The sequence below is a fragment of the Crocuta crocuta genome, unplaced genomic scaffold, assembly GCF_008692635.1.
Source record: "Crocuta crocuta isolate KB4526 unplaced genomic scaffold, BGI_CrCroc_1.0 scaffold59-1, whole genome shotgun sequence".
NCBI classification, from domain to species: Eukaryota; Metazoa; Chordata; class Mammalia; order Carnivora; family Hyaenidae; genus Crocuta; species Crocuta crocuta.
In genome coordinates, this window is record NW_027551579.1 from 470,210 (window position 1) to 496,522 (window position 26,313).

Genomic DNA, 26,313 nt, shown 5'->3' on the forward strand with positions numbered 1-26,313 from the left:
ACACACACACACACACACACACACACACACACAGTATGAGTGGGGGAGGGGCAGAGAGAGAGGGAGACACAGAATCCGAAGCAGGCTCTAGGCTCTGACCTGTCAGCACAGAGCCTGATGCAGGGCTCGAACCCATGTACCGTGAGATCATGACCTGAGCCGAAATCAGAAGCTTAACCGACAACCACCCAGGTGCCCTGACAATATTTTGTAAAAAATATTACATTTTTTAAAAAGTTTATTTATTTTGAGAGAGAGTGTGTGTGTGTGTGCAGCTAGGGACAGAGAGAGCAAATTCCAAGCAGGCCCCACACTGCCAATGAAGAGCCTGACAGAGGGCTTGAACTCAGGAACTGTGAGATCATGACCTGAACTGAAATCAAGAGTCAGCCACTTGAACTACCCAGGCACCCCTTGAGGGTTTTTTTAGAAAGTAATCTCTACTTCCAGCATGGGGCTCGAACTCACAACAAAGAGTCTCATGCTCCACAAACTGAGCCAGCCAGTACCCCAGACCATCTTAACAATTTTCAGGTGTTCAGGTTGAGTAGCATTAAGTAGATTCACACTGTCGTGCAGTCGTAACTACCATCTGTCTCCAGAACTCCTTTCATCGTCCAGAACTGTAACACTGCAGCCATTAACACTATTTCCCCCTTCCCACAGCTACTGGCAACCACAGTTCTTTCTCTATGAATTTGACTACTCTAGATACTTCTTTTAAGTGGAATCATACAGTATTTGTCCTTTTGCTACTGGCTTATTTCACTTAGCATGGTGTCCCCAGGATTCTTGCATGTTGTAGCATGTGGCAGAATTTCCTTTCCTTTTTTTTAATAGTTTATTAAGTTGGTTTCCATGTAACACCTAGTGCTCATCCCCACAAGTGCCCTCCTCCATGCCCATCACCCCCCTTCCCCCCACCCCATCTGCCCTCAGTTTGTTCTCGGCATTCACGAGTCTCTCATGGTTTGCCTCCCTCCCTCTCCCCGACTGTTTTCCCCCTTCTTCTCCCCCATGGTCCACCGTTAAGTTCCTCCTAATCCTCCTATACGTGCAAACATATGGTATCTGCCCTTTTCTGCCTGACTTATTTCACTCAGCATAACACCCTCAAGTTCCATCCATGTGGCTACACATGGCCAGATTTCATTGTTTCTCATTGCCATGTAGTAGAATTTCCTTTCTTTTTAAGGCTGAATAATAACTCCACTGTATGTGTATACCACAATGTGCTTATCCGTTCATCCATCAGTGGATATTTCGGTTAGTTCCATCTTTTGGCTATTTGTGACTAATAGCACTGTGAACATGGTTGTACAAATATCTGCTTATGTCCTTCCTTGCAGTTCTTTTCAAAGTATTTTATTTGAGGAATTATGTAGTCATCTCCTCGTGGAGAACATACAAGAAACAGTTTAGATTTTTTTTAAAGTTTTTTTTTTATGTTTTATTTATTTCTAGGAGAGAGAGAGAGAGACAGCGTGAGCAGGGGAGGGTCAGAGAGAGAGGGAGTCACAGACTGAAACAGGCTTCAGGCTCTGAGCTGGCAGTCAGCACACAGCCCGACGCGGGGCTCGAACCCACGAACCGCGAGATCATGACCTAAGCGAAAGTCGGACGCTCAACCGACTAAGCCACCCAGGTGCCCCGAAACAGTTTAGATTTTTAAAAACAGGGTAAGAAAAAGATCAGTAAAGTGGGTAAGGGATGGGAACAGGTAATTTATAGAAAAGAGAATCAAAATGAACATATGCTCAGCTTCCCTCATAAAAGGAAATGTAAATAATATGTATATTTCACTAGTCAGACTGACAAGTAACCAAAAATTTGATAATATTCTGTGAAGGGCCATGTTGTGATGATACAGGGTCTTGCGTACAGTGCTGATAGGATTGTGAGTTGATGTGGCCACTAAAAAGGGACATTTGTTAGTAGCTCTCAGCATTTAAAATGCTCTTACCCTTTGACTCAGGAATACCCAGTGAATGTTTCCTACAAATATTTTTGCACCGGTATAAAAAATAATTGTGCAGATTTAGTCTTTATAGTATTATTTATAATAGCAAAAACTTGGAAGTAACCTAAGTCTATCAGTTTGTGAAGACTGGTTATATAAATTATGGTAGGTATCTATACAAATACCATGCAGCCATAGAAAATTTAAAAGCTTCTGACATTGTTGTGAGTAAATTTCCAGGTTATATTATTAAATGAAAATGTAAGGAACAGAACCACGCATATAGTATTGTATCATTTGTGTAAAGAAAGAAAAAAAATATCGGCTTGTGTAAGCACAAAATGTGTATGGAAGTGTATATAAGATACTAATAAAACTGTTGCTAATGATTGCAACAGTTGGGAAGAGCTAATGATTAGCAGGAATGGAAGGGAAACTTTGAGTGTATTCCCTTTTATTCTTTCGAGTATCATTTATTTAAAAAATTAAGTGAGAGGGGCACCTGGGTGGCTTAGTCGGGTAAGGTATTTCCTTTCTCTGTTGATCATCATGGTCTTCCTTCTCCTCTTCCTCATTATTGTTAATAGAATCATAACTATTCCTTCCAAACATATTCATACAACTCAGAGGTGTGTAAGTTACCCCATTCCTGTGATTGACAGTATATTCTGGGACTGACAGTTTATTATGAGTTCAGGGGAGCACTTTACAAAGTTCATGATGTTCTTGCATGTGAACTCGATCATAGGAGGGCTTGTAACTGAAAAGTTTTACAGTTTGTATGGGTTCTGTCTTTGATCAAGGTCATATATCTAATACACACACACACACAAACATTTTGTTTTTAATCTTACAAAAATTGCACAGGACAGAGCTGGGAGAGATAATTACTGTTGGAGTGTTCGATGTTCGACATATATAAATGTAAAGTCCTTCATTTACATATAATATGATGTGTTAAATCCTGCCTCAATGATTAGTTGTACAAGGGGTGCTCTACCTGTCAGTAGAGCATACAACTCTTGATCTTGGGGTCGTTAGTTCAAGCCCCATGTTGGGTGTAGAGATTAGTTTTAAAACTAGCTGTACAAGTATAGAATAGAGAAGACCTGATCTGAGAGTTCTTCATGGGAATTTATAAGACTTTATAGAAACAAGTAAACAAGTAGATTTTCTTTTGGTGCCAGTGTCAGTATTTAACTTTGTTTTGAATAGATGGTTTGGCCACATGGCTTTCTGAAGTCTTAAACATGTTTATTTACTTTGAATAATTGTCTCAAGAAATTTTCTCAGGGAAATACTTCAGAGGACAAGAGTAATTTAAACATGGTATTTTTAGCTGTTTTGAGGGGAGGGGATGTAAATGATTAAATCAATTGTGCTATGTACAGGTCAGCACTAAAGAGCTTGATACGATAATTATGTGGCTATATAGAAAAATGTTCACACTGTTAATAAAAGAAGTAGAACAGAAATTATGTATCTATTTCAATTATAAAAAATTCTATTTACGTGTCAATGAAAATTGAAAAGGTGTTTAAAACTAGTAAAAACTATTTTTTAAGATAATTGTAGTTAAATTTAAACATTTAAATTTTTTTACATTTGAATTTTTATTTTAAAAATTATTTTATTTGAGTATAGCTGAAATACAGTGGTACATTAGCTTCAGGTATACAGCATTGTGATTCAGTTTCTGTATACATTATGCTTCCCTCACCACAAGTGAAGCTACCATCTGTCACCATAGAATGTTACATTATCATTGACTATATTTCCTATGTTATGATTTTCTTTCTGTGACTTACTCGTTCCATAACTGGAAGCATATCTCTCCCATTTTGCCAAATCCCTCCCTCCGCCCCCACCTCTGGCAAATATCAGTTCTTTGTATTTTAGGCCTGATTCTGGTTTTTGTTTGTTTATTCATTTGTTGTTGGTTTTAGATTCCACGAATGAAATCCTATAATATTGGTCTTTTTCAGTCTGGATTATTTCACTTAGCATAAGACCCTGTAGGTTCATCTGTGTTGTTGCAAATGGCTCAAACTCATCCTTTTTATGGCAGTGTAATGTGTGTGTGTGTGTGTGTGTGTGTGTGTGTGTTTACACCATTCTTTTCTATTTATCAGTGGACACTTAGGTTGCTTTTACATCTTGGCTATTAGAAGTAATGCTGCAATAAACACAGGATGCATGCATCTTTTCAAATTGATACAGTGTTTTCATTTTCTTTGGGTAAATACCCAGGAGTGGAATTGCTTGGTCATATGGTATTTCTATTTTTAATTTTTTGAGGAACCTCCATACAGTTTTCTATAGTGGCTGCACCAATTTACATTCCCACCAACAGGGAATGAGGGTTTTTTTTCCCCTCCACATCCTCACCAACACTTGTTATTTCTGATCTTTTTGATTCTCACAGGTATAAAGGTTATATCTCAAGGTGGTTATGATTTGCATTTCCTGGATGATTGTGATGTCCTTTCATGTGTCTGTTGGCTATTTGTATGTCTTCTTTGGAAAAACATTTCTTCAGGTCCTCTGCTCATTTTAATTGGATTATTTGTATTTTGGGTGTTGAATTGTATAAGTTCTTTATGTATTTTGGATATTAACTCCTTATGAGAGATATCATTTGCAAATATCTTCTCCTATTCAGTAGGTTGCCTTTTTGTTTTGTTGATTGTTTCCTTCATTGTACAAAAGCTCTTTATCTTGATGTAGTGCCGGTAGTTTATTTTTGCATTTGTTTCCCTTACGTCAGGAGACATATCTAGAAAAAATGTTGCTAAGGCTGATGTCCAGGAAATTATTGCCTATGTTTTCTCCTAGGAGTTTTGTGGTTTCAGGACTCATATTTAGGTCATTAATCTATTTTAAGCTTACTTTTGTGGGTGGTGTAAGAAAGTGATCCAGGTTCATTCTCTTGAATGTAGCTCTCCAATTTTCCTCCCACTGTTTATTGAAGAGACTGTCTTCCCCATTGTGTATTCTTGCCTCTTTGTCATAAATTAATTGACCACATCGGTGTGGTTTATTTCTGGGCTCTCCATTTTGTTCTGTTTATTTATGTGTCTAAATTTTGTGCCAGTACCATACTGTTTTGATTACTACAGCTTCATATTATAGCTTGAGATCTAGGATTGTGATGCCTCCAGCTTTGTTCTTTCTCAAGATTGGTTTTGGCTACAGATTTTACTGTGACTTATTCTATTCTGTGAAAAATATGATTGGTTTTTTGATAAGGATTTCATTGAGTCTTAAACAGTTTTTCTTTAATATCAAACCTAGTCAATGTTCAAATTTTCAGTGTTCTCATTAAGTTTTTACTTTAAAATTACTTACAGTTTTTTCAAAACAAATGAAGTCCCTATGTTGCAATTGGTTGACATGTTTCTTAAGTTTCTTTTAATCTGTTTGTTCTCTCTCCATGTCTTTCTTTTTCTCCTTGTGTTCTATGTGTTGAAGAAACTAACTTGTTTGACAGCAGAGTTCCCTACCATCTGGATTTTGGCTTACTGTACTTTGGGAATGTCATTTAACACGTTTCTCAGTCTTCTGCTTTCCTGTGAAGTAGGAGTTGGATCTAGTCATCATTCCTAGATAGGGGATACTTTTCACTCATCTCCCTTTAAGGCCTTCTGTATAGTTTTATGGTTGTCTTTTTTTTTAAATTTTTATTCTTTATTTTTATTTATTTTTGAGAGAGAGATAGTGAGACAGAATGCGAGTAGGGGAGAAACAGACAGAGAAGGAGACACAGAATCTGAAGTGGGATCCAGGCTCTGAGCTGTCAGCACAGAGCCCGACACACAGGGCTTGAACTTTCAAAATGCGAGATCATGACATGAACCAAAGTGGGATGCTTAACTGACTGAGCCACCCAGGCGCCTCTGGTTCTGTCTTTTTAATAGAGTTTAATGTAGTTTTTGTTTGTTTGTTTTGTTTCAGTAAGCTCTATATCCAATGTGGGGCTTGAACTCATGACCCCGAGATCAAGTGCTACATGCTCCACCAACTGAGCCAGCCAGGTGCCCACGGAGTTTAATTTTATATTTATTGTTCATTGCATGTGTTGCTTTCTATATCTATGGATTTGTGTTTTTCTCCCATCCTCAAGAGACAACAATGCCCTATTTTCTTTCCCTTTTGTCTATCACTTTTATCCTCCTCTCTTGTTTATTTTTTATTTATTTTTTATTTTAGGGAGGAGGTGGAGCAGAGAGAGAGGGAGAAAGAGAATCTCAAGCACTCAATTCTGTGCTCAGCATGGAGCTCTACACGAAGCTGATCTCATGACTATGAGATCATGATCCGAGCCAAAATCAAGAGTCTGACACTTATTTGACTGAGCCACCCAGGCACCCTGTCCCCTTTCTTCTATTCTCCTTTCCTTCCCATCCCCTTCAGTAAATGTCAGAATAGAGAAGTTATGTGATATGAGCTAACTGGAGTTGAGCAACATTTAAAAAGTATATTTTGGGGGCGCCTGGGTGGCTTAGTCGGTTAAGCGTCCGACTTTCGCTTGGGTCATGATCTCACAGTTCGTGGGTTCGAGCCCCACGTCGGGCTCTGTGCTGACTGCCAGCTCAGAGCCTGGAGCCTGTTTCAGTCTGTGACTCCCTCTCTCTCTGACCCTCCCCTGCTCACGCTGTCTCTCTCTCTCTCTCTCCTAGAAATAAATAAAAACATTTTTTAAAAAAAGTATATTTTGGGGGCACCTGGGTGGCTCAGTTGGTTGAATGTCTGACTCTGTTTTAGCTCAGGTCATGATCTCACAGTTTGTGGGTTCAAGCCCCACATCGGGCTCTGTACTGATGACATGGAATCTGCTTGAGATTATCTCTCTCTCCCTCTCTCTCTGCCCCTTTACTGCTCACTTGTGCACACTCTCTCTCTCAAAATAAACATTATTATCAAAATATAGTTTGAAGGTAAAGTAAAATAAAATTATGAGAATGTGGCACATAAACCTATAGGTCCTTCTCTTCAGCAAAATATGGAAGACTAAATTGGTCAAGAGTGTTGACCTCAAGAATATCTCACTAAAGTGAAGGGGCACCTGGGTGGCTCAGTTGGTTAAGGGTCTGACTTCATCTCAGGTCAGGATCTCCCAGTTCATGAGTTTGGGCCTATGCTGAGCTCTGTGCTTGACAGCTCACAGCCTGGAGCCTGCTTCAAATTCTGTGGCTCCCTCTCTGCCCCTCTCCCACTCATGCTGTGTGTGTGTGTGTGTGTGTGTGTGTGTGTGAGAGAGAGTGTGTGTGTCTATCTCAAAAAATAAATATTAAAGAAAAAGAGTATCTCAATAAAGTGAAAAAAACAAATTTTTAAGGATTTTATTAATATCTTGTCAATTTTGTAATTTTCTTCCTAGATCTCATATTTTGGATGCTGGCTATACTATAATGAATGACACTTTGACATTAGATGTCATTGGTCGACGAGTTGAAGTTAATGGAGAACATGCAACAGTGCGTTTTTCTGGTGTTGTCCCTCCCGTGGCAGGTAAGTTATTAGTGTATGTGTGTATTTATTTATTCTGGAGCTGTTTCTTTGTAGTGCTTCNTTCATACTGTTGTTTTGTTAGGGTAACAAATTCCTGTGGTATCCAAGGGTATATTTAATTTTACATTGATCTAGTTATTTAGTGTTACTATTTTGTATTAATTGAACATATATATCTTCTGAGTAAATTTTAAACAACTAATAATCTTGAATTCTTATATCCTAACCTCAAAAACTAAGAATTTTTTAGAAATTTCTTTTGTCATTAATCCATATGTATATGTATTTAAAGTAGCTTAAATTGATATAAATACAGTTTTGTGATGTCTTTTTTCCCTTATTATTTGGAATATATTTATGTTTCTATAGTATCATTTTGTTTACATTTTTATTAAGATATAATTTACATATAACATTATATTAGTTTCAGGTATACAAAATAATGGTTTGATATCTGTATATATTGCAAAGTGATCACCAAGTTAAGTCTGGTTAACATCCATCACCATACATACTTACAGAGTCTTTTTGGTGTGATCACTTTTTTTCCCTTTTAAATAATATCATTTTTGTATTTTTATTGTTTTTAAAATTTTTATTCATTTTTGAGAGGGTGGGAGGAGGGGCAGAGAGAGAGAGAGGAAGACACAGGATCTGAAGCAGGTTCCAGACTTCGAACTGTCAGCACAGAGCCCTACATGGGACTTGAACTCATGAACCATGAGATCATGACCTGAGCCATAGTTGGACCCTTAAGTGATTGAACCATCCAGGCACCCCTCATTCTTTTATTTTTAAATTTATTTATTTATTTATTATTATTTATTTTTTTATTTTAATTCCAGTATAGCTAACATACATTGCTATGTTGGTTTCAAGTGTGCAATATAGTGATTCAACAATTCTTTACATTATTCCCGTGTTCATCAAGATAAGTGTACTTTTATTTTATTTTATTTTTTTTTAATGTTTTATTTATTTCTGAGAGAGAGACAGCGTGAGCAGNTATTTTCCCCTTGATTCTTTTGTTTTGTTTCTTAAATTCCACTCGTAGGTGAAATAATATGGTATTTGTCTTTCTCTGATTTATTTTGCTTTGTGTTATACTCTCTAGCTCCATCCATGTTGTTGCAAATGGCAAGATTTCATTCCTTTTTTATTTTTATTTTTAATATATACCACATTTTTATTCATCAATTGATGGACACATTGGCTGTTTCCATAACTTGACTATTATAAATAATGCTGCAGTAAACATAGGGGTGCATATATCTTTTTGAGTTAGTGTTTTCATATTCTTTGGATAAATACCTAATAGTGCAATTACTGGATGTTATGGTAATTTTATTTTTAATATTTTGAGAAACCCCCATACTGTTTTCCACAGCTGCACTGGTTTGCATGGGAAAAAGGAATCCACCAGAGGATTCCTTTTTCTTCACCTCCTTGCCAACACTTGTTTCTTGTGTTTTTGATTTTAACCATTGTGACAGGTGTCAGGTGATATTGTAGTTTTGATTTGCATTTCCCTGATGATGAATGATGTTGACCATCATTTCATGTTTCTGTTGGGTATTGGTGTATCTTCTTTGGAGAAAAGTCTCTTCGTGTCTTCTGCCCATTTTTAATTGGATTATTTGTTTTTTGTGTATGTTGAGTTGTATAAGTTCTTTATATATTTTGGATACTAACCCTTTATCGGATATGTCATTTGCAAATATCTTCTTCCATTCCTTAGGTTGCCTTTTAATTTTGTTGATTGTTTCCTTTGCTGTGCAGAAGTTTTTGTTGTTGTTGTTGTTGTTTTGCTTTTTAAGAGTCTTTCTTAAAGTAATTTCTACACCCAGTGTGAGGCTCAAACTTATAACACCCTAAGATCACGAGTCGCATACTCCATTGACTAAGCCAGCCAGGTGCCCTTGTGATGTCATCTAAACAAAAGTTTCACCTGAGCCTGTGGGCGACTCTGAAGATAGACAGGGTGGCCCTTCAAGAGATTTTTCTACCTGAGATGAGGGGCTGGGCATTTATATCTGTGATGATCCATCACTGGGTCCTGGTATGTGCAAGGGTGTGTGCCCTTATGCAAGGCACTTTTTTTCGGTTCTAAAAGTGCGATCATAGTTGAGGGCTAATTGCCAGAAGCTAGTATTCCCAGCAGCTGGTGAGAATAAGGCTCTTTTCGTAAAGGCAGCTTGGAGCAGTGCATCACAAATCTAATGATACAATGGAAGCTATTTCATGGTAATTTAGTGAATATGAAGTAGTACCTATTTTCATTTATTAAATTGTAAGTTTGACACATCCTTCATGTTTGTATTATCAGGCAGTTTTTTTCTCTGAAATTATAATTGTGCAAAGAGATACTGTGTATTTACTCTATTAATTATCTCATCATATGGGGGCATTCTCTATTTACCTCAGATGATGCTACTTTGGGATTTTATGTATGTATGTATTAAAAATTTTTGGGGGGAGGCACCTGGGTGGCTCAGTTGGTTAAGCATCCGACTTCAGCTCAGGTCACGATCTCAGCGTTCAGGGGTTTGAGCCCCGCATCAGGCTCTGTGCTGACAGCTCAGAGCCTGGAGCCTGCTTTGGATTCTGTGTCTCCCTCTCTCTGCCCCTACCCCACCTGTGTTTGGTCTCTCTCTCTCTCTCTCTCTCTCTCTCTCAAAATAAATAAACATTAAACAAAATAAAAATTTATTTTGAGACAGAGACAGCACAGGTGGGGGCAGGGCAGAGAGAGTGGGAGACAGAGAATCCCCAACAGACTCTGCACTGTCAGCATGGAACTTGACATAAGGCTCAAACTCATGAAACCTGTGAGATCATGACCTGAGTCAGAACCAAGAATCAGCCGGTTACCCAACTGCGCCACCCAGGCACCCCTGGGATTTCTTTTAGACGTCATCAGGTAGAATTGGTACAAAGATGTGGGGAAATTGAATGCAGATTTAGTAATTACTCTTGGAATTACTTCACTGTGTGTTGTAACTGAACAAGTTAAGGTGTTTAAAGCACTTAGATCAGTTATCGGTGGATAGAGTTGGCTATTGTTGTAGATAAACATTTTTAAAATTTACTTAAAAAAGAAATAGAGCAATTCTAATGTTTTGCAAATGGCTTGGGGATGGAAATGTAATTTCCCGAGTTAGCATCATATGCAGATTTTAAAAAGTGTTTAAGTAAAGATGATATGCTGTGGTGGGCAGAATAATGCTCCTTCCCCTCAAACAAAGATACCTCAGGACCTGGGAGCGTTATTCAGTTACGTGGCAAACCAGAATTAGGGTTGCAGCTGGAATTAAGGTTGCTAATCAACTGACTGTAAAATACGGAGATTGTCCCGGTAGGCTCAGGGTAATCCCAAGGATCCTTAGATAGTAGAAGCAGAAGAAGGTGGCAGTGCCGGGTCTTGTGATGTGAGAAGGTTTCAGCTGACCACTGTGGGTTTTGAAGATGCAAGGGAGTCAGGAAGCTAAAGAATGTGTGCAGCCTCTAGAAGTTGGAGAAGGGAAAAGGGGAGGTAGCGGATTTTCCTTCCAGGCTCCAGAAGGGAACACAGCTTTGCAGCACCTTCACTTTAGTCCAGGGAGACTGTCCTCAGACTTCTGACCTCCAAAACTGTAAGAGAATAAATTTGTGTCGTTGTATAGCAGTAATGGAAACTGATATATCCTAGGTAATTGTGTGAGGTATTTTATTAAAATTTTTTTTAATGTTTATATATTTTTTTTGAGAGACAGAGTGCGAGTGGGGGAGGGAGAGAGACACACACAGAATCCCAAGCAGGCTCCAGGCTCTGAGCTGTCGGCACAGGGCTCGAACTCACAAAAGGTGAGATTGTGACCTGAGCCGAAGTCGAATGCTTAACTAACTGAGCTAGCCAGGCACCCCTGTATGAGGTATTTTTAAAGTGTCCCTAGTAGTGATAGCTAAACACTAATGTTATAACTGAGTTTGAAGAGTCTGATTAAAATGGTTTCATGAAATGTGGGAGTAAGGAAGCAATTTTTCTAAATTAATTCATAATGGATTTAAAATGATAATGTAACTGATTTAATTAATGAAATACTGTAAGTAGACCTTTGATTAATATACATCTGTATCTTTTTTTGTTTTTACATTTTTTAATAGTTTTTTGTTTATTTTTGAAACAGCGAGAGACCTAGCATGAGCACGGCAGGGGCAGAGAGAGAGAGGGAGACACAGAATCTGAAACAGGCCCCAGGCTCTGAGCTTCCTGCACAGAACCTGATGCGGGGCTTGAACCCACAGACTGTGAGATCATGACCTGAGCTGAAGTCGGACACTCAACTGACCGAGCCACCCAGGCGCGCCACATCTGTATCCCTAAAGATTATTACTGGATATTCTCATATCCATATACTTGGGGTTGCTGCATATCAGCCCTGATGTACGCTGTATTTTTATTTCGTCTTGTGCAATTGTTTTCATGGTTCTTTGCCCTTAGTTATTGTTTCATAATATGTTTTATCATAACTGAAATCTCGTATTACTGCCTACCTATATGCAGTGACTAAATTAAATAGCCCTACAGTATTTTGGGTTCGACTTACCCCATAGTAACAGTGTTAATTTTAAATAGAAGAGCTGAAATACATTTCTCCTAAGTTCTTGTGGAGTTATTTTGTATTCTATACTCAGTTTATTGATCGTAAGTAGCGATTGAAATGCATTGCCACCTGTTGAAACAGAAATCTTGGCAACCCGAATTCATCAAGGAACAGTGGCTCACAGCTGAGTTAGAAAAGTTAGAAGTCGGCTTTTGGTCTTTTTAGTATTTTTCTCTATTCCTTACATCTTTTTACCAAAACCTGCATGCCAGTTTCTGGTCTCTCAAATTCCAGCTTCTGGCCTGAACTCCCCAAGGGGCTGATTCTACCTTGCACATCTTTAAGGCTCATTACAAGAATTCCAGCAGATTAATTTGTGTGTGTGTGTGTGTTTTTGAGGACTATTGCAATTTTCCATGATGAGCAAAGGAGATAGTTGTTTACATCTTAGGTGGTGGTGTTTTTAAAGTAATGTGTAACAAGATTTTCTTATCGTGTCACTGGGTAATGGTGCTAATTAATCTTCTGGGCCATTCTGGAAGCCTTTTTGCTGTTTTTTAAATATTTATTAAAATAATACATGAGCATGGTAAGACCTAGTGCACAAAGGCTTATGATGAAAAGCAGGAGTGTCCAGCTGTGGGTGTTTCTTTCACTGTTGTAGATGTTTTCTTACAGAAGCCTCTTTAATTGAGGTCACATGTAACCTCTTCAGTTATAAGATGTTTTCTTCAAAGATTATCTTTGATGGTTGTTACCCTTCCATCCTAACTGCGTTTTCTTTCTGGCAGTCCTGTTGGTTGGATATGGGATTTCCTAGATTGATTTTCTCTTCCTTTTATTCTTCCTTACAATTTATTTGTTGAAAATATTGTGTTTGTCTTCTGAAATTTTCTGTGTTCGGGACTATCCTGATTACATCCAAATGATATCATTAACATGTTTTTCCTGTCTTCATTTCCTATAAATTGGTAGTTAAGGCTTTATCAGATTCAGATTTGATCTGTTTTTTGTTTGTTTACAGATACTGTGTAAGTTATGCATACTTCAGTCAGGCATCTAATGTCTGGTTGTATCTCTTTTTGTGATATTATTTCTTTTTTTAATTTTTTATTAAAAACTTTTTTTCCAATGTTTATTTATTTTTGAGAGACAGTGTGAGCATGGGAGGGGTAGAGAGAGCAAGGGAGACACAGAATCCAAAGCAGTCTCCAGGCTCTGAGCAGTCAGCCCAGAGCTGTCAGCCCAGAGCCTGACATGCGGCTTGAACCCATAAACCATGAGATCATGGTCTGAGCCAAAGTCGGATATCCAAGCGACTGAGCCACCCAGGTGCCCCTGTGGTGTTACTTCTTGATGACCATTGTTTATAGTGGTTGTTTCATTTGGTAATTGTCAAATGATGAAATTCTAATAATTTTCTTTATCATTCTTCTGATGGATGAAATAAATAGCTGGACAACCAGTATCATGGAAAATGTCCCTGGGTCAGTTACTTGCTTTACAAAATAATTGGGTGATTGAAAGACAAGATAAATGTTTCATTTTTTTCCTTTTATTTATTAGCCTTTATAATGAATTGATTCACTTAGAAGACCAATGAAAGATTTTAAAAATCTTTATAAAGTCATGGGTTTAAACATATTTGACATTTTTTAGTCCATTGCTGTTATCCTTATTGACACTCAAATTGTCCCATATTTGGCCAGAAGGAATGACTTCAAATTGACTCCTGAGTATTTTTGATGTGACCCACTGGTTTTTGGTAGCTTCCTTCCTGATATGATAAGTTATCAGATATGTAGAGTGCTCATCTTACAGATTTTTTGCCCCATGTCACAATCAGCCATTTCTCCAGGGACCTGATTTTTTTTTTTTTTAAGTAGGAAAAAACATTTGTAGGCCATAATTTGAGTTACTGGGGGTGCTCCTTGCCTTTGGGTCAGTCGTTGTTTCTAGGCCATTTTTAGTTAACAGAGGTGCATTTGTCGAGTTAATTTCTAAAAGTAGAGTAGGCTTAAGGAGGATATGTGTATTTTTTATTAAAAAATTTTTTTAATGTTTTATTTATTTATGAGAGAGAGAGATTGAGAGAGACAGCGTGGGCAGGGGACGGTCAGAGAGAGAGGGAGTCACAGAATCCGAAGCAGGCTCCAGGCTCTGAGCTGTCAGCACAGAGCCCGATGTGGGGCGTGAACCCACAGACCATGAGATCATGATCTGAGCCAAAGTCAGATGCTCAACCGACTGAGCCACCCAGGCGCCCCTATTTTTTATTACTTTTTATAGAAGTTTCAAACATACCGCAGAGAATAGTATAAGGAACACCTGTATATACTTGTGATGTCAATTTAAAATAGCTAACATTTTGCCTTATTTACTTCATTTCTTCTAATTTTTTGCTTAAGCATTTTATTTTATATTTTTTATTTTTGAGAGAGGGAAAGTGCTCACCCACGCATGTANAGTGATTTCAGGGTAGAATCCAGTGATTCATCCCCTAGATCTAACACCCAGTGCTCATCTCAGCAAGTGTCCTCCTTAGTGCCCCTTGCCCATTTAGCCCATCCCCCCTCCCACAACCCCTCCAGCAACCTTCAGTTCTCTATATTTAAGTGTTTTATGTTTTGTCCTCCTCCGTGTTTGCTTCCCTTCCCTTATGTTCATCTGTTTTATATCTTAAATTGCACTAGTGAAGTCATATGCTATATGTCTGTCTCTGACTAATTTCGCATAGCATAATGCTCTGGTTCCATCCGTGTTGTTGCAAATGGCAAGATTTCATTCTTTTGATTGCCAGGTAATACTCCATCATACACACACACACACACACACACACACCACATCTTATTTATCCATTCATCTGTCAATGGACTTTTGGACTCTTTCTATACTTTGGCTATTGTCGATAGCGCAGCTATAAACATTGGAGTGTGTGTGCTCCTTGGAAACAGCATACCTGTATCCCTTGGATAAATACCTAGTAGTGCAATTGCTAGATCGTAAGGTAGTTCTATTTTTAATTTTTTGAGGAACCTCCATACTGTTTTCCAGAGTGGCTGCCTGCTTTTTTTCCTGATTAATTTTAGATGTGAGTTTCTTGTTCCCTCATGTAAAGAAAATCTGTGTCTAATCTTTACTGTTGTTTTCACCACAAAAGAAAGTTGTTTATTTAACTTTTTAAGGCTTTTGTAGCATTTATTTACCTATTTTAGGTTTATGACATTATTTATGAGTTATATTGCCCAAGATGGTTGTTTTTTTTTTTGGTTTGTTTGTTTTTTAAAGTAATCTCTATGCTGAGTGTGGGGCCTGAACTCTTCCCCAAGATCAAGAGTCGTATGCCCTACTGACTGAACCAGCCAGGTACCCCTAAGGTGTTTTTGTTTAAATAACATTTACTGTACTTTCTTAGTGGGGTTTTGTTGCTACTGTTATAACAAAGATTTTATAGCTTTTTTTCTTCCCCCCCATGAGAGAGAGAGAATGAGAATATCCCAAGCAGGGATTCCCCAATGCAGAGCTCGATCCCATGACCCTGGGGTCATGACCCGAGCTAAAATCAATAGTAGGACATTCAACTGACTGAGCCACCCAGGCGCCCTTCATAGCTTTTATTGAACTAATACTACATTGTGAATCAGAGTCCACACACATTATTTGGTAGCAAATCTCTACATATGTAGAATAGTGCTCTTTTGAGCAATTTGTCTTCCCTTGTAGGTTAAGGACTATTTTCCTCTTGCTACTTTGATGATTCTTTCCTTGCCTGAGTATTTTTGTGAATTTGACTATGATATGCCTCACTGATGCTCAGTTTGTGTTTAATCTAATGGGAGTTCTCTGTGCTTCCTGAATTTTGACGTCTGTGTCTTTCTCCAGGTTAGGAAAGTTTTCCACTAGAATTTCCTCATAGAAACCTTCTTCTCCTTTTTCATCTTTTGAGACCCCTATGATTCTGATATTCCTTTTAAATGAGTCGCTGAGTTCTCTAACTCTTATAAATTGTGCTCTTTTTTTCTGCTTCATCACTCTCCATAAGTTTATCCTCTGTATCACTGACTTGCTACTCTGCTTCATCCATCCTTGCTGCTGTGGTATTCATTCGAGATTGTAGCTTAGTTATAGCATTTTAAATTTGATCCTGAGTAGCTTTTACTTCTTTTATCTCTGCAGAAAGGGATTCTGTGCTATTTTCAGCCCCAGCTAGTATTCTTATTATTGTGTTTCTAAATTCTGATTCAAACATCTTGCTTCCATCTGTGTTAAGTCCTGGCTGTCATTTCTTCTTGTTTCTTTCTTTTGGGGTGAATTCCTTTGTTTCCTTATTTTGAAGGAAGAAAAGGGATTAATAATGTAAAAAAATTTTTTTTAAATTACAACACAAAAAATCAAAGGATGCTAGATCCTAGGTGTGTTTTGGTCTGGTTGGTGAAGGAAGATAGATTAGAGAAGAAAGGGAAAGATAAGAAAAGAAAAAGGGAAAGATAAAAGAAAAAAGGGGGGGAGGAAAACATTAGAAAATTTGAAAAAATGAATACAATAAAATAGAATGAAATGAAACAAAGTTAAGTAGAATTTAAAATTTTATAAAAAAGTAAAAAATATAGTAGAAAAAATACAGAAGAATCTTTATTATAAAACTGGAAAATAAAGTTTTCTTTCTGTATTCAAGGATAAGAAAAGAAAAATTGAATAGATGGTCGAGTGAACAAAATGAAATACAATTAAAATTCAGTTTCCCCTAGAGGTCAAACTATGGAGCACTTTATAGTCTGTAAACTAAGCAAGCAGAGAGACTTGTGTTCCTTTACAGCGTGATTAGCGCAGTTGGACAGGGCTTGGTGTAACGGCTGCTTTTTCCACTAGATGGTTCTGCTTAGTTTACTGGGGTGGATTGTTGGGGCGTGTGTAGGCGTGTATGCACATGCATGTGAGGGATGAAAATGGTGTCACCCAGTTACCCAGTCTCTAGTATCAGAACTCTGTGCTTTTCCCTGACCAGCAATCAAGCTCTCCTCCTTTGTCTCCAGCTTTGTCCTCTCCCTGCTTCTACACTGTCCATGACCAAGCCGTTAGGCTGACAGGCAGGCACCTCCTTCCTGAGGGATTGCGGCCTTGACCCACTCAGACCCTTTGGGGGAGGGTCTTGCCAAACAATGGTCAGGTGCCAGTCCACCCCCAGGAATGTTCGCACAACCATGCTGTTGCCCATGCCCAGAAACTGTGGCCAGGTGCCAGCCCACCCCAGAAAAAATTCACATGGTCATGTAGCCTCTGTATTTCAGAGATTATGTTGAATCATGACACACATCTGGTTCCAGGCTTCACCCCTAACATCCTTGTTCCAACACCAGGGAATGTGGTTGATCTCCAGGGTCCCCTGGGACCTTTGCCTGTGGGGATGCCGCACAGCTTCTAAATGTCCTCCCAGGAGGGGAACTGCCTCTCCCCATGTGTCCTGAGAACCCCTCAGACCTTACTCTTTGCTCTTAGGGATTCACCCTTCCCACCAGAGCACTGCTAGGTATTGAGCTGTGGAGTTTCAGACTCTGTGCTCTATCCGTTTATAGAGTCTTCACGGATTTTAAACCCTCTCCTTTCTCCCTTTTTTGTTCAGTCTCTTGTGGCTGTTTCCAGTCTTCCTCTTTCTCTTCAGCTGCTTTTGGAGGGTGGTGCTTTTCCCCGTACTCTCCCCACCTCCATCCTCCCCCCCCGCCCACACACACATCCTGTCCCTGTCCTCCCTCCACAAGCAAAAACAGCTCCCTGCCCTCCATGGCTTCTCTCTCTCCCAGTTCACCTCTCTGCACCATGTACCTACCTAGGTCCATGGTTCAAGTTGTGCAGATTGTTGTCTTAATCCTCAAATCAGTTTTCTAGGTGTGCAAGATGGTTTGGTGTTGATCTGGCTGCATTTCAGGGACCAGAGACAGAAAACAAAAACAAAAACAACCAAAAACTTCCATGCTGTTCCACCATCTGGGCTCCCTCCTATTTGTGTGTGTGTGTGTGTGTGTGTGTGTGTGTGTGTGTGGTTTTTTTTTTCTTCGGTTGTAAGTTAACTGCAAGTATAACCTTATAACCTGTATTCTCAGGTTACAGAATACAAAAACAAAAGACTACTTCCAAGTGGCATTGGCATATACCTGGAGCAAGACTGCCTGCAATAGTGCTGAAGACAACACACTTCATAATTTCAAAGAACTTGAGGCATCTTAGACTAATCTTGTAGTTGTGAGTCCAGCTCCCAAATTATTGAAACTGACTTTGTTTCAGCTATGAGCCAATGTCAGTAGTAGGAGGCTCTAAACACCTGCCCTCTCGGCGAGTAATTTTGTAAAGATGGACACTGAATGAATCAGATTAGCAGTATTGCTTAATGGAGATGGAAGATTCTCTGTGTTTCTCATTATCACTCAAAGTCCATTATTTACTTTAGAGCTCATTCTTGGTGTTGTACATTTTATGTGTTTTGACAAATGCCCAGTGGCCTGAATCCACCATTATAATATCACATGGAATAGTTTCACTGGCTAAAAATCCCCCGTGCTCTCCCTGTTCATCTCTTTCTCCTCCCTAAGCACTGATGATTTTTACTGTTTCCATAGGTTTGCCTTTTCTAGAAAGTCCTATAGTTGGAATCCTATAGTATGCAGTCTTTTCAGATTGCCTTTTTTTTTCCACTTAGTAACATGCATTTAAATTTCCTCCAGTTCTTTTCATGAGTTGATAGCTCATTTCTTTTTAATGCTAAATAATACTCCATTATCTGGGGGTAGCACAGGTTGTCCATGCTACCAAGTTATGGCGATTATGAACAAAGCTGCTGCACACATCTGTGCACTGACTTTGTGTGGATAGAATTCATTTGGGCAGATATGAAGGAATATGAATGCTGGCTCATTGGATTCATTATTTTCAGTTCTTGTGATTTTCGTGAAGGATCTGACTATAGTTGGTTTTTCATGTGTCTTGATGTCCAGGGAGACCTCCAAGTGGACATCAAGAGCTACTCGTGCTGGCCAGAATATTTAGGTTTGTGTAACAGTTTTATTTATCATCGTAAAATAATAAATCTATATTGTGTCTGCTTCAATCTCTTTTGCACATTTGAATTTGGTAGACTGAGGCTAATAGGGCCTTCTCACCCGTGGCTTGCAGAAGACAGAAGCCTGGATCTTACAGTGTTGGGGCTGACTGATGCCGTGGTCCTGCCCAGCGCTGCTCCTGTTCACTCTCCCATCTGTACTTGCTATCTGGCTTTAATAGACTGGGTAATAGCTTGCCAAACAGTAGGTATGCTTCATCAGACTTGCAGCTGATCACAGTTGCATGCTGGCCTTGCTCTTTCCACTGGTGTTCGCTTTACAAGTGACTGGTTCCTGGCAGTGTGAAAGACTGGCCTTGTGTTGTGCATCCTTCCTAGTAATGTCCATCCATTCCATTCATTCTGTCATTCTGACAGCTTTTATGATGAATAACACTAGTTGGATTTATTTCTTACATAAAGGCCTCTGTTTGACAAAAAGTGGATAAAGACACAAGAATTATGTCTGGTCCTTTTTTGCTGTGTTATTTTGGCAAACATGACATAGTAAGAAAAACATATTTGGTCTCTGCCTCTGGTTCCTGACACAAAACTTCCTCCCTAAACCTATGTAATTTCCTGTATGGTAGGGGATGCTAGGAGCATCTTTTGTTAAACTTAAAAACTGCCAGTTGTTTTACCAGCAAAAGATGAGCTTATTTAGGAATAAAATAAGCCCTCTGCCTGACTGGCTCAGTTGGTATGGCATGCCACTCTTGATCTGAAGGTTGGGAGTTCAAGCCCCATGTTGGCCACATGTAGCGATCGCTTAAAAAAAAATGTCTATTTACAAAAGGAAAAAGATGGGCTTATTTAGGAATAAAAGACATTTGGAGTCCAGGACAAATAAGTTGTGGCAAAATCCACAGGCAAGTCCAAGGGAATAAAGGAGAAGCATCTTTTTTTAAGGAGGAAAGAGGTATGTTGGGAAGGCTGTTCAAAACGAAGTCTATCGGAGGAAACTGGGAGTTTGAAGTATGGTGGCTTTTTATTGTCCGAGCTGTTGTCAGGGGATAAAGAAAATGTCTCTTCTTCTGGCTGGAATAATAGAGGAGGATCTGGGTGCAAGGTCAAGTCCATGTAAAGTCAGGTTCTGCCCTTCCTGTCTGCAGTTGACTACGAATGGCCATATAGCATGAGTGCTCCCCCTGCGAAACCTCCTGACTACATTTTAGTGAGATTTCACAGGTTCTAATATTTGGTCTTCCACCCCTGTTCTGATACCTAGAGCTTTTAAAGAAAGCCCTTGGAATCTCCATAGTGATGAGTGTCTTTTTGTATGATAATGACTGGTGACTTGGGTCCCCTAAATAGCTTCAGGGTGGGGGCCAGTTACCAGAAAGACCACACACACCTTAATTAGGAACTTGGAACTTTCAGCCTCACCCCCGTTCTTTGGGGAGAAGAAAGGGGCTAAGATGAAAAGTCCATTGTGCCCACATGATGAAGTCTCTGTGAGCATCCCTAAACTGGGGTTTGGAGGGTTTCTGGCTTGGTGAGAGGGCCGTGTACCTCAAGTTGTAGGGACAGACACTTGCACTCAAGACCTTTCTGGACTTCGCCCTGTGTACCTCTTCATGTAGCCTTTCATCTGTTCCATCTTTTATAATAAACCAGTAAACGTAACAGTTAACTGGAGTTCTGTGAGCAGTTCTAGCAAATTGTCAGAAGGGAAGAACGGATGTGGAAACCCCTGATCTTCTGGTTGGTTGCTGAGAAGTCCGGCTGACAACCTGGGACTTAGGACTGGCAGCTGAAGTGGGGTTATTATTAAGGACCTGAGCCCTTCATCCGAGGGGTGGGTGGGTCTGTGCAGTTTGTATCAGCTTTGAGTTGAGTTACATTGCAGGACGCCCAGTTCGTCTGCCAAGAATTGGAGGATTGTGTGCTGTGTAGAAAGCCGCACATCTGCCATCAGAAGTGCTGTGAGACTAGAGGTAGCCAGTGACGTTATTTCCCCACAGTTTTAGTTTCTTATCTTTAAAATGGAGCCCAGCCTCCCTTCACCCCTGCTGAGTGTTTTTCTCCTGCCATGGCTGTTGCCCCCACCCCTGGGCCCCACACCCAGCTGGATCTTTTTTTTTTTTCTTTTTGAGGTTCCCTAAACAGGCCCTGAACTCTCTTCTCTACTCTGCCTTGGGCTCACATATTTTCCCTTCAAGGTTTGCCTCCTGTTACTACTTCTGCAAGTCTTTCCCACACACTAGCCAACTATTAACTGTCTTATCTGTGCTTCCATATCGCCTGTACTTTCTTTTATTCCAAGATTTATTCCTTATATAATGGCTGCTGGTTTTTACATCTATCCCTGTTAGAAATCTTTGAGATGTTTTATGGTAAGAAACTATTACTTGTTTTGCTCTCCTATTTGTTTTCCCTCTGTAGGTTTAATTTGCTCATTTTTCTCCCATCAGCATTTGAGATAGATGATTATTTTCGGTCTTCCATCTAACCTATACGTTTAAGTCCGTATGTTTCTCTCAAAATGCCACTTATAGATACATTCCCCAGATTTTGATGTGTCGTATTTTTGTCATCATTTTATTCAAAATATTTTCTAATTTAGGGGCACCTGGGTGGGTCAGTCGGTTAGGCACCTGACTCTTTCATCTCAGGTCACAATCTCATGGTTCGTGAGATGGAGCCCCATGTCGGGCTCTGTGCTTATAGAATGGAGCCTGTTTGGGATTCTCTCTCCTTTTCTCTCTGCCCCTCCCCCAACTCTTTTACATCAAGTATATGTTCAGTGGCATTAGGTACATTCCTATTGTACAGCCATTACCATCATCCATCTCAAGAACATTTTTTATTTCCCAAAACTGAAATTTCATACTCATTAAACCGTAGTGTCTCATTCTTCTCTCTTACCAGTCCCAGGCAGTCACCATTCTCCTGTTTCTTAGGAATTTGATTATTGTGTTTGCCTTCTCTGACTAGTGTATCTCCCTCAGCATAATGTCAGCAAGGTTCATCTATGTTGTGGCATGTGGCAGAATTTCCTTCCTTTTTAAGGCTGAATAATATTCCACTGTATACATATACCACATCAAAAAGAATAAAATACTTAGGAACTAAATTAGGGAGGTGAAAAACTTACACAATGAAAACTATAAGACGTTACTGAAAGAAATTAAATAAATAGAATCACATGTTCGTGGGTTGGAAGAGTTAATCTTGTAAAAATGTCCATACTACCCTAAACAATCTACAGATAGTTTGATCCCTATAAAAATTCCAGGGGTGCCTGGGTGGCTTAGTTGGTTAAGCATCCGACTTTGGCTCAGGTCATGATCTCACGGTTCGTGGGTTCAAGCCCCGCATCGGGCTCTATGCTGACAGCTAGCTCAGAGCCTGGAGCCTGCTTCAGATTCTGTGTCTCCCTCTCTCTCTGACCCTCCCCTGCTCACGCTATCTGTCTGTCTGTCTCTCTCTCAGAAATAAATAAAAACATAAAAAAAAAATTCCAGCGATCGCTTCTGATGACTCTTGTAATTAGGACATTTAGTCCTTTTTCACTTCTCTGTTGGTAATTTGAGTTAATCTTTACCATCTTACTATTTGCTTTCTATTTGTCTTACCTGTGCTTTGTTCTTTTCTTCTCTCCTTTTTTCCCCTTTTACTGGATTATTTTTTAAACTTTATTTTTCCTTTCTATTTTGGTATTCATACATTTTTTTATTACTAAGTAATTATAGAGATAAAAACATGCATCTTTGACCTACAAAAGTCTAATTAGTAATTTTACTTCTTCCTGGACTCATGCAAAGACCTTAGAATACTTGAATAATAATTCTGTTTCCCCACTTCTAATGCATATGCTGGATATTTTAATTTTTGCACATATTAAATACAAAGAGCTGATATTTATATTTTGATTAATTTAAAATTATCCATATGTTTACTCTTTTCTTGCCTTTTGTTCCCTTCTGTATCCTCAGATTTTCATCTGGGATAATTTTCTTTCTTTAAAAAGTTTTTTTAATGTTTATTTTTGAGAGAGAGAGCGTGAGCATGTACATGAGTGAGCAGGGGAAGGGCAGAGAGAGAGGGAGACACAGAATCTGAAGCAGGCTCCAGGTTCTGAGCTGTCAGCACAGAGCCTGATGTGGGGCTCAAACTCACAAACTGTAAGATCATGACCTGAGCTTGAAGTCAGACACTTAATGGACTGAGCCACCCAGGTGCCCCTGGGACAAGGTTCTTTACCCTTAAGATCACCCCTATTCATTTTTCTTTATTGAAATTTTCTTTTAAAAATTTTTTTTAAATTATGGTAACATGCATATAAAACATTCTGACCACTTTCTGTTAAAACATTTTTTTATGTTTGTTTATTTTGAGAGAGGGAGAGAGCATGCATGCCCCAGTGGGGGAAGGGGGGAGAGAGAATGAGAGACGGAGAGACAGAGAATCCCAGGCAGGCTCTGCACTATCAGCTCCAAGCCTGACCTGGGGCTCAAACTCACAAACTGAGATGACCTGAGCCAATATCAAGAGTTGGGTGCTTAATGCTGAGCCACCCAGGTGCCCCTTTATCAAAATGTTTGATTGCTGTAAAATATATATAGTAAAAGTTACCATTTTAGCCTATTTTTGAATAGACTTTATTTTTTATTTTCTTGTTTTTAAAATTTTTTATTTTGAGAGAGAGAGAGAGAGAGAGAGAGTGTGTGCATGTGTGCGTGGGGAGGGGCAGAGAGAGAAAGAGAATCCCACACAGCAGAGTCTGACATGGGGCTTGATCTCACTAATCTGAGATGAAATCAAGAGTCAGACACTCAACCGAGGCACCCAGGTGCCCCTGGACTTTATGTTTTAGAGTAGTTTTAAGTTCACAGCAAAACCGAACATCAGGTAGAGAGCTTTCCTCCTGTGCCCACAAATGCATAACCTCCCAGTTCTCTGTGTCTCCCACTAGAGTGTTCGTTTGTTGCAATTGATTAATCTGTATTGATACATCATTATTACTCCAAGTCCATTGAAGTTCACTCTTGGTGTTGTATATTCTGTTGGTTTGGAACAATTTATGACCGGTCCCATACAGAGTAGGTAAGGTCACAGCCTTCAAAATTCTCTGTGCTCCACCTGTCCATCTCTTCCTTCCTCCTGTTTTAACATGTTAAAGTATCTAATTGTGGTAAAATATGCATAAAATTTATACCATTTTTAAGTTTTATAGTTGTATAAGGTACCTAGAATAGTCACTATTTGAGTAGAACCATACGGTGTGTGTCCTTTCAGGATGACTTATTTCATTTAATGTCATGTCCTCAAGGTTCATCCATGTAGCATGTGTAAGAGCTTCATTCTTTTTTATGGCTGAATATTCCTTTCTATGTTTGTCACATTTGATCTGTCCATCTATTAATGGACATTTTGGCTGTTGTGAATAATGCTGCAGTGAACACTGGCATGCAAGTATCTGAGTCTTTCTAATGCTTTTGATTATATAGCTATAAGTAGAACTGATGGGTCATATGGTAGTTCTACATTTAGCTTTTTCAGGAACCACCAGACTGTTTCCATAGGGGCGACACCAGTTTGTTTCCACCAGCAATGTATAAAAGTTTTTCCGCGTCCTTGCCAGCACTTGTTACTTTCCATTATTATTATTACTTTTTTTTTTTTTAACTTTTTATTATCTTGATTATAGCTGTACTATTAGGTGTGAAATGGTATCTCATTGTGGCCTTGATTGCATTTCAATAATGATTAATGACATTGAGCATCTTTTATGTATTGGCCATTTGTATATATTTTTTTGGAGAAATATCTAAGTCTTTTGCCCATTTTTCAGTTGGGTTTTTTTTTCTTGTTTTAATTGCTGTTAATGTATAGTGTTATATTATTCTCAGCTGTATAATAGTGATTCAACAATTTCATACATCACCCAGTGCTCGTCTCCTATTTCACCCATTCCCCATCCTACCTTCCCTCATAACTATCAGTTTGTTCTCTATAGTTAATAGTATATTTCTTGATCTGTCTCTTTTTCCCCTTTGCTTATTTGTTTTGTTTCTTAAATTATAGGTGAAATATAAATGAAATCATATGGTACTTGTCTTTCTCTGACTTATTTTGTTTAGCATTGTACTCTCTAGCTGCATCCATGTCATTGCAAATGGCAAGAATTCATTCTTTTTGATGGCTGAGTAATATTCCAATGTAGGTGTATAACCACGTATTCTTTATCCATTCATCAGCCAGTGGACACTTACTCTGCTTCTATATCTTGGTTATTGTAAATAATGCTGCTATAAACATAGGGATATATGTATCCCTTTGAATTAGTGTTTTCATATTCTTTGGGTAAATACCCAGTAGTGTGATTGCTGGATCTTAGGGAACTTTTGAGGAACCTCCATACTTTCTTCCACACAGCTACACCAATTTGCATTCCCACCAGCAGTGCAAGAGGGTTCCTTCTTCTCCATATCCTCTCCAACACCTGTTGTTTTGTGTGTGTGTATGTGTGTGTGTGTTTTAAATTTTTAATTTTATTTATTTTTGAGAGGAGAGAGTGAGCACCAGCAAGGAAAGGGCAGAGAGAGAGACACAGAATCCAAAGCAGGCTCCAGGCTCTGAGCTATCAATACAGAGCCGGACATGGAGCTCAAACTCACAAACCTAGAGATCATGAACTAAGCCAAAGTCGGCCGCTTAGCCTACTGAGCCGCCCAAGCGTCCCTTTTGTGGTTTTGATTTTAGCCCTTCCAACAGGTGTGAGACATGCAGATGGCCAACAGACATGTGAAAAGATGTTCATCTTCACTTAGCACAAGGGAAATGCAAATCAAAACTACAGTCAGTTGGCTTGTCTTTTGTTGTCAAGTTTTAGTTGTTTCATGTTCTGAATATGAAGCCCGTATCAGATTAGTGATTTGTAAATATTTTCTCCCATTCTGTAGCTTGACTTTTCACATTCTTGATCACTGTCCTTTGCACATAAGTGTTTAATTTTTGTGAGGTCCAATTTATCTGTTTTTTTCTTTTGTCACTTGCACTTTGGTATTCTAAGAACCCATTGCCAAATCTGCAGCCCTGAAGATTTATCTCTAAGTTTTCTTCTAAGTGTTAATATGGGTTTAGCCGTTGTATTTACATTAGTGATCTATGTGGGTCCTATGATGTGAAGTGGGGGGGGTCTACATTTTTTCTTTTTCATGAGG

General features: G+C 39.0%; 1 protein-coding gene across 5 annotated transcripts in view; it reads left to right on the plus strand.

Annotated features, from left to right (window-relative positions):
• Positions 1–26,313, plus strand: part of TBCE (tubulin folding cofactor E) — an 89,548-nt gene that overhangs the window by 20,075 nt on the left and 43,160 nt on the right. For 4 of the 5 annotated variants that reach the window (XR_013332010.1, XM_077751730.1, XM_077751726.1 and 1 more), the window contains exon 2: positions 7,341–7,471. Coding sequence is in view for 4 of the 5 variants with exons in the window: in XM_077751726.1 (XP_077607852.1) it covers positions 7,341–7,471 (131 nt within the window). In the remaining variant the exon portion in view is untranslated. Of the gene's footprint in view, positions 1–5,942; positions 5,995–7,340; positions 7,472–26,313 lie in introns of those variants that run through there. The other variant, XM_077751728.1, reaches the window with a different exon arrangement.